This window comes from Leptopilina heterotoma, unplaced genomic scaffold (assembly GCF_015476425.1).
Source record: "Leptopilina heterotoma isolate Lh14 unplaced genomic scaffold, ASM1547642v1 Lhet_19, whole genome shotgun sequence".
Classification (NCBI taxonomy): Eukaryota; Metazoa; Arthropoda; class Insecta; order Hymenoptera; family Figitidae; genus Leptopilina; species Leptopilina heterotoma.
Window position 1 is genome coordinate 305,084 of NW_025110908.1, and position 9,664 is coordinate 314,747.

Below are 9,664 nucleotides of genomic sequence, written 5' to 3' on the forward strand. Positions count from 1 at the left end.
CATGAAAAAAAAAAAAATTGGCGAGGCTTTGGTGGAAGAGACGAACCTTACGTATTATATTCGTAATTATATTTTTCATTTTGTCACTAAATTTTTATTTATGTTTCAAACATTTGTTCCTTTCTGTATATTTCTTTCTTGCATTTTTTGTTGTTAAATTTTTTTTTTTAGAAACATTCATTGTAAATTTACCATAAATTCATTTCATTTATTTGTGTTTTATTTCTTTTGTTTTTAGTATTATTATTTTTATTGTTGTTGTTGTTATTATTATTTTTAATGTTAGTATTATTTATTTTTTATACTTGTTATTATTATTATTGTTTAATTATTATTATTAATATTTAATTTTTCTCGTTCTTTTTTGTTGACCTTTAAAAATAAATTTTGTTTTTTTTAACAAATGTCCGCAGACTGGGTGGCAGCTTTAAATTTTCCAAAATACTATCCACGTAATAACAGCACCAGAAGACACGATAATTGTGAATTGAAGTTTGCCTGTCCTCATTGTGGTTTTCGAAATAAACGAAAGGATCACATTTATCGACACATTCGCAGGAAGCATCCGAATGAAGCTGTTTGTTACATCGATCTTTCGCTGTTGCAATGAGAGGAGGAAAATTATTTCACTCGAATAATTCGTTACCTGATTATGAAAATTTTTTATCTGAGTCATAATTGACATTTTAATTTGGGTCATAATTAACAATTTAATTTGAGTCATAATTAACAGTTTAACTCGAGTCATTATAATTCACAATTTATTTTGAGTCATTATAATTAACAATTTGATTGGAATCATTATAATTGACAATTTGATTTGAGTCATTTTAATTAACAATTTTCTTTGAGTCAAATTTATTAATTTTTAGATACATAATTAATTTTTAGATGCATAATTAATTTTATTTTCTTTGTAAAGAAATTAATTTCAATAATCGTTAACGGCCCGTTTTCTTTCTCTTTCTCAAGATACGCAACTGCGCTTGCGCCACTCGCACTCTCTGATTGGTGGAAAGTAGTGGCGCAAGCGCGGTCATTGGCTCTCCGCGCGCATGCGTCTCTAGAGGGACAGAAGAGGGGCCGTTAGACACTCTCTGTCTCTTTCTATCAACTTGACGGGCTTCTCGCGGTTCTGTATTCTTTTAATCGATTTTTAATTGGAAAATATTTTTACATCTCGTGTAAAGAATAAAATTGTTAATTAATTTGATAATTTTCGAACAGTGTAAATAGAATTTTTGAGTTTAATTTTTTTTTTTATACATTCCGTTTATCTTAGAATAAGCGGAAAAAAAATTCCTTTTTTTCTCCTCGTATTGTTTTCGAATGTATTTTACCAGACAAAATTTATTTGTACAACTAAATTGTATTATTTTATAAATTTCACTTATTTGTATTCAGTAAATATACATTTTCGTTTAATTTATTCTCACTTTTTTTCTGTGTTTTATTTATTCTTTATTCTTTGTGTTTTTTTTATTACTCTTCAGTATTTAATATTATTGTTCTTTTATTTTATTCTCTATTAATATTATTTTTTATTTTATTCCCTTTTATTATTTTTAATTATTTTTTAGAATTTTACTTTAATAGTATATTTTACATTTATTCCTTCCATAGAAAATTAATTGTTAATATAAAATTCCTTTTTTTTGTAAATAATTTTTATTATTTATTTTATTTATTCTATTAATTGTATTAATTGAAATAAGTTTTATTTTTATTTTAAAGTAAAATACAATTTTTTTTAGTGATGCACGACGAGAGTGCATTATTATTTATTTTTTTCGTTATGAAAATTAAATTTGAAATTAATTTTCAATCTAATCATTTTGATTAAAGTGGTAAATTTTATTAATCGAGAATTTTTGTTTTTTATTTTGCAGATCCTTTACAATTGGCATCGCAGGATAATGATGGACTGAGACATTATTGTCCGAATTGTAACCGAAGTTATAAGCAACTTTCGCACATGCGTCGCCATTATAGATACGAGTGTGGAATTCCCCAAAGATTCGAGTGCCCTTATTGTAAATATCACTATCGTCAACGAACCAGCGTTTGGTCTCACATTCGAACAAATCATCCCAATAAAGAAATGTACTGTGTCGATATCGTCACCAATGGTATTCTATTCAGAAAAGATCCAAAGTCCGATTAAAAAAAAAAAAAAAATTATAAAAGTGCCATTTTACGAAAATATTTTGGACATTTTTCTATCAATACTTATATTGTTAATAAAAAAACAAAATTACTTAAAATTTATAACTTAAATTGTTATAAAAGAATAAAAAATATTTATATACAAGTTGTATTTATTTATAATGTTAGTTCTAGTTCTATGTTTAGCTAGTGATATAATAAAACAAATAAAATTTGTTTTTACCAACATGATAATAATTTTTCTTGTGGACATTTTTTTCGTGAGTAATTTTCTCAAAATGATCATCAAAAAAAAAAAAAAAATTTTTGTTGTTGTTGACAGAAATGAATTTTTTATTTTTCAGGAGCAATGTATAGAATGTATCGAGTAAGGGGACAGGGAAATGAAGTAATGCCAGTTTCTAATCGTCATTACTGTCCGAATTGTCATCGAAGTTACAAACATCGGAGCCACTTGCTCCGTCATTATAATTACGAGTGCAATCCAGTGCAAAGATTTGAATGTCCATATTGCAAACATCATTTCCGTCAACGAACGCACGTTTGGTCCCATATACGGACAAATCATCCGAACAGAGAGTTTTTCTGTATTGACATTGCAACGCAAACTAAATTGAGTCGACGTAATCCTGGTAGCAAATAAAAAATGAAAAAAGAAAATAAAAAATGAAAGTAAAAAATGAAAATAAAAAAGAAAATAAAAAATAAAATTAAAATAAAGAAAAATAAAAAATTTAAATAAAAAATTAAAATACAAATAAATATAAAAATGGAAATTCAAATATGAAATAATTTATGAAATATTTCATAATAATTATATTGAAACAATGTGTTTGATTCAAAAGCAAAAAAAAAAAGAAATGAAAATTATTTACATTCTTGGGAAAAATTTTTTTTCAGTGTTTCTACACTGGGAGAATTTTATTAAACAATAATTTGAGAATATATCTTGGTTTATTTTCAAAAGAGTATTTTCCATGTAATTTATTCTTGAGGTTGAAATTAAATATTTTTAACGTAAGAAATATTTCTTATGATAAAAAATTTCTTACATACAAACTTCGGATATTAAGACTTTTTTTTATTTATTTATAACTATGTTATCGAAAAAGTCAATTTTGTTCGATTTATTTTCAAAAAATGCGACTTTTTTGACTTTTTATTCAAATATTTAAAAAAAATACCACATTTTTAAGTATTTCTTTTTTTTAAATCAAATTTTGAAGAATTTTAACTGAAAATTTTTGAAAATAATTGAATTTTCAAAAGTTTTAATCAAAAATTCTTCAAATGATAATTTGAAAATGAAAATAAATTAAAATTAGCTTCAAAAAATTATATTGAAATATTGTTTAACAGAACTACAAATTTTTGAAAATTCAAAAATATGCTCAAAAAATAATTAAATTAAAATTATTTAAAAAATATACCTATAATTTTTTAGAATATTATTCTTAAAAAATTTGGAAAAATCGAATATTTTCAAAATTTAGAAATATTATAAATAATTGTATTTTTTTGAATTTTTCATGAAAATAATGGTATTTTTTTAAGTTTATCATTAAAAATTTTTGAGAATCAAATTTTGAAGAATTTTAACTAAAAATTTTGAAAATAATTATTGAATTCTCAAAAGTTTTAATAAAAAATTCTTCAAATGAAAATAAATTAAAATTATCTTCAAAAAGTTATATTTTGAAACATTTTTCAACATAACTACAAATTTCTGAAAATTCAGAAGTATTGTTAAAAAGTCATTTTTATAAAGTTTTTGAAAAAATATGATTTTTTAAAGTTATTTATTAAAAAATTGGGAAAAAACGAATAGTTTTAAAATTTCAAAATATTAGAAATAATTGTAATTTTTTGAAATTTTAATTAAAATAACTGTTTTTTTTCTAGATTTTCATTAAAAATTTTTGATAATCAAATTTTGAAGATTTTGAAAATTATTGAATTCTTGAAAAAGTTGTAATAAAAAATTCTTCAAATGAAAATTTGAAACTGAAAATTAACTAAAATTAGTTTTAAAAAATTATATTAAAATATTTTTTAAAATACATTTCTCCGAAAATTAAAAAATATTAAAAAAGAAAATAAATTGCATTGAAATTTTTTTAAATATCTAACTTTTTAGAATTTTTGATTAAAAATTTTGGAGAAACAAATACTTTCCAATTTTTTTATTACAATTTTTCAAAGAAATTGATGAGCTTTTGTTTATTGTCCAAATATTCTTTTGCAAAATTCATTTATTTTCGAAAAATTGCATATAACAATAATTTTTTGGAAATTAATTCTCAGAATTTTTTTTTGAGTTATTCAAATTTTGGAAACTTTATCTTTTTTTCTATTAATTTGTAATTAAATTTCTTCAAAAATTTTTCTTAAATTCTTTCATTATAATTTTTTAGAAATCAATTATTTTCAATATTTTTCGTTATAAACGATCGTAAATTATTTTCAATAATTAACAATACTTTACATTAATTTAATATTATATTAATTTAATTGTATATTTATTGAAAAATTCACTTTAATAAATGTAGGAAAAAAACTATAAAAAGTTACAGTTAAAATTATAGTAAATATTTGAATTTTTGAAAACTTTAATGAAACTTATTATAAAAATAATGGATTCTTCTTTTTTTTTCTATCTTTAATCGATATAAAGTAATTTTTTTTGCATCGATTATTCGAACTGTAAGAATAAAATTAAATTGTTTTTATTCTAAAGAAGAAGCCAAGATTTATTCTTAAATTGAGAATATAATTTTTTCACTGAAAAGAAAAATTGATGAAGGGAATAAAAAAAATTTTTGAGAGATAAAAAAAATTTGAATCAAATGTGTTAATTACTTGTGGTATTAAAAATTATATTAAAAATACTTGTAAACTTTGTGATATTATTTTTCGTTAACAATTTATATAATTTACGACATATTTATGTATAGTTAAGAACAAAAAATAATTTCTTTAGAAAAAACCTTGAAAAAAACAATTTTTTCTCAATGAGAGAATTTGTTCCTAATTTTTTGTCAAATTGGTTTTAAAAATCAAAATTTTGTTGTTTAATTTTTTCAGTCTACTTCTAAGGACACGTGAGAAAATTTCTTTGATGTATTAAAATAATAAAATTTCATGAAATTAACTGGTATCTATGAGCATGTTTATTACTATTATTATTATTATTATTATTATTATTATTACATATTATTATTATTATTATTATTATTATTATTATTATTATTATTATTATTATTATTATTATTATTATTATTATTATTATTATTATTATTATTATTATCACTGGAAAAGTCTTATATTTCTCTACATCATTTATTTCTCTGTTTGGTCTATAAATATATAGTAGTTTTTGAAAAAGTAATTCTATATGTGCTTCTGTTGGAAAAAAAGTTTTTTAAAAATGTCTTGGTGCCCATATTTCAGAAAAAAATAACAAATTTCAAATTGTCTATATATGCTTGATTAAAAAATTTTTCTCAAAAAATAGAAATGAAATTGTGTACGATTTTATGTTTTTGATTTAATTTTCCAGGTAACGAAACAAATATGGGTGAATATGTTGTTTTCTGCCAGGACGGAATAAATCAGACATGCGAAATGTTTCAATGTCCAAATTGCAACAATGTCTACAAGTGGAAAAAATCATTAGTTATGCATCTACGCTATCAATGTCGGAAGCCGCCGAGATTCATTTGTCTTCATTGCGGTGCAAGAAAATATCAGAAGATTCATATTGTCAAGCACATTAAATCATATCATCCAAATTTGCCCGAGTCATTTTTGGACAGTGCACAATAGATTAATTTTAATTTGTTTTTTTTTTTTTTGAAAAAAAGAAATAGTTTTTTTTTTCGATATTATAATTATAAAAATTATAATATTTCAATAGAATATAATAGAATATTATAATTATAATATTTTATAATTATTAATATAATTATAATAGTATAATTCAGAAATTATATTTTAATATAATTACAATATTATAATTATAAAATTATAATATAAATAAAGAAATCGTGAATGAAATATTGTTAATTATTTATATATAGTTTTCGATTTAGTGTTAATTATTATTCGAATTATAGTATTTGAAAGAAATGGCGTTGACAATAAATTTTGATTCTATTGTAATTAAATTAAATTAAATTATTTTGACAATTATTGATTGTATAATTGTTATTATAAAAATCGAAATTTGATTCTTTTTTGAATAGGCGAAAATGAGTATTATTTAAAAATTATTGTTTCTTAATTTTTTTTTCTTCTAAAATAATGTTTAAAGAGAAATCAGTCAACAATATCTAATTTTGTAAATCTTTTATAATATTTTCGTTTTTGAAAAATGTCACATGATACATTTATTCATTGACAAATATATGTAAAAAATAGTTAATAAATCTTTTTTGAAATGATCTGCACTGTTTTGTCGATTCGAAAATTGAAATGTGAGTTTTTTTCTTTCAGTGAATGTTAATTTTATTGATAATTAATTTCTGATATTTAAATTTATTATTTACTCTTATAATTAAATTCCGGATGTAAATTAACAATTAATTTTTGAAATTTAAATTTAATATTACCTAATTAATTATTAATTATTATTTAACTCAAATAAATTATATTTGGTTTAAATAAAATTCAACAACAATTTCGATTCGTTTTTTGTCTCAATTTGATATCTGCAGAAAAATTGCCAAAAAAAAACAATAAAAGAAAAATTAAAAAAAGGAAAAAAAAATAAAATTAGGAAAAAATAAAAAATTTCCTGATTTTTAAATTGAAATTTAAAAAAAAAAATAGAAAAAAGGAAAAAGTAATTAAAATTAGGAAAAAATAAAAATTTCCTGATTTTTAAATTTCAATTTTTGAAAAAAAATTGAAAGAAAGGAAAAAATGAATTAAAATTAGGAAAAGAAAAAAATTTCCCGATTTTTAGATCAGATTTTATCACTTGCTTTTTGTGTTTCAGATTCGCTACTACCATCGACGGACGATGAGGTTTGTTTTGCGTCGATTGTAAAAAAGCCCTATCCATGTAAAAAGTGTGGTAGGAAATTTGCCCTCAAAGGAACGAGAAGTCGACATTTAAAATACGAATGTGGACACGAAAAGAGATTTCAATGTCCCTATTGCAATCATAAGAGTAAGCAAACTTCGCCTGTTTATGCGCACATTCGACGGAAGCATCCAGACAAAGAAGTCTATATTTTCGATTTAAAACTATAATTTTAATTACCACAATATAATTAAACAAAATTAATTATAATTATCATACTCGAAGAAAAATTCTTTATAATTTTTCTTTATATTACGAAAAAGTATTTCGACTCATTTATTTTGTACCAAAAACACCGAAATTTGTATTCGATTTTGTATATATATATATATATATATATGTATTTATTATTATTGTTATTTTAATAATTTAATAAATTTGAGAAAAGACAAACTTTTCATATTTTCTGCGAAAGGAAAAAAAAATTATTTCTCTCACTGGTCTGTATTTTATTTGAAAAAAAATTTATTCACTTATTTACAAAAAAATATTTTCTGCAAAAGGAAAAAAAAATTATTTCTCTCACTGGTGTGTATTTTATTTAAAAAAAAATTTATTTACATAGAAAAAAAAAATTGCCAGTGGGGATTTGAAATTTTTTTAATGGGAAAAATTTTGTGATTGCAGAGGAATTAAATTCGAGATGCGTCTATGGTGGAGAATATGAGGCTTTACAAATAGAGGGGAATTTTGAGAATGATGTGCCAAGAAAGAAGAGTTATCAGTGTCAAAAATGTGGAAACGGTTATACTGTGTGGAAAAGTTTAATTCGTCATTTAAAATACGAGTGCGGTTTAAAGCCGAGATTTAAATGTCCCTATTGCAATTCGAGAGCAAAGCAAAAAGCTCATATTAAGGATCATATTCGGAGAAAGCATAAGAGTAAATTAGTTTACGTTCTCGACCAACCATGTTAAGGATAGAAATTTAAATTTGAATACAAAAAAAAATAATAACTAAATAATTTTATTTTCATTGTATATTATTCTCGACTGAAAATAATGTAATTTTTAATTTCCCTTTTACTAGAACAATTGTCTTTGGGAGAAAAAAAATTAATTTTATTTCGAAAGAAAAGATATTAAAATAATAAATCTAATTCATACACTTGATATTTTTCGAACTATTATTTTCATTTACTGTCCCCGAAATTTTTCAGTTTCATTTCTTCCCGTAAAAATAATAAAAATAGGGGTCGTGGGTTTGTACGAATAAGTGAAAGCGTCAGGTCGATAGAAAGAGACAGAGTTTCCTTATCGGCCCCTCTTCTCTCTCTCTTTCTCTAGAGACGCATGCGCGCAGAGAGCCAACGACCGTCGCCAGGAGCAACTGCGCCTGCGCCACTATTTTCGACCAATGAGGGAGTGACGCTCGCGCATGCGCTGAGAGTCAAGGTCGAAACAGGGGCCGTTAAGTACTCTGCCTCTTTCTATCGCCCTGACTCCTCGCTTTCACTTTTTATTACAAATTCGCTTCCTCTATTAAAAAAACCGAATAGAAATTATAATAAAAATTATCCACTGATAATAACAGATGGAAATTTGTGTTAATTAGAAAGTACTTTAGATTTTTTTTCAAAGCGCATGTTTTAGTTTTTTTTTTTTAAAGAAAATCGACTAGCACGATAAATTAATAAAAGAGATAAGAGGAATAAAAAAGATGGTGTGGTATAAGCGAAAGAAAGGAAAAGCATGAAAGTAAAGTTAAAATTGCATTAATTGAAAATCAAAAATAAAGTAAAGAGTCCTTCGATCTTAATAAAAAATTTCTATCTAATTCCTTACTCTCTTTTCTTTTTTTGCTTTTTGCAGAAAGAAGAGAAAGAACAAAAATTCTTCAGAGGAATTTGCCGGTATTATCGATATTAAAAAATATTGCTCCAATGTGGCTTGCAAAGCGAACTGCATTCCCTTATCGTTGCGAACAATGTGGAAAAGATTATCAGCATCGAGCGACATTAATTCGACACTCGAGACACGAGTGCGGCAAACCACCGCAATTCAAATGTCCATATTGTTTTCATCGCACGAAGCAAAGGGGAAATTTGTATCAGCACATTAGAACAAATCATCCTGGAAAAGATGTTTTCTGTAGCGAAGTCGGAAAAAATTAACGCGCCACTTAATTCCAGTGAAAATTGGAAATATTTCAATTTTTAAATATTTTAATTCTATTCATGAAGTTCTGATTTTAAAAAAAAAATATGAGCAATTCTACGTGAAATGATTAAGCAAAAATTATATTTATGTAATTTCTTTGTTCTTTATAAATTTCTTTGTCGATTTCTTTGTAAATTTATTTATAAATTTATTTATTATTCTAATTATTTATTAATTATTCGAAAAATAATTAATTATTCGTGCTTAAAATTAATTATTCGCGTTTTTCTCCATTCGTTTTATTCCGCTTGTG

General features: G+C 23.4%; 1 protein-coding gene across 1 annotated transcript; it reads left to right on the plus strand.

Moving 5' to 3' along the window:
• Positions 1 to 403: 403 nt before the first annotated feature.
• Positions 404 to 8,169, plus strand: LOC122500605 (zinc finger protein 425-like). Its single transcript, XM_043609614.1, has 7 exons — positions 404 to 600; positions 973 to 1,085; positions 1,890 to 2,129; positions 2,511 to 2,798; positions 5,726 to 5,980; positions 7,166 to 7,339; positions 7,880 to 8,169. Exons 1-7 carry the CDS (start codon positions 404 to 406, stop codon positions 8,167 to 8,169), a joined length of 1,557 nt encoding a protein of 518 aa, XP_043465549.1.
• Positions 8,170 to 9,664: the final 1,495 nt, after the last annotated feature.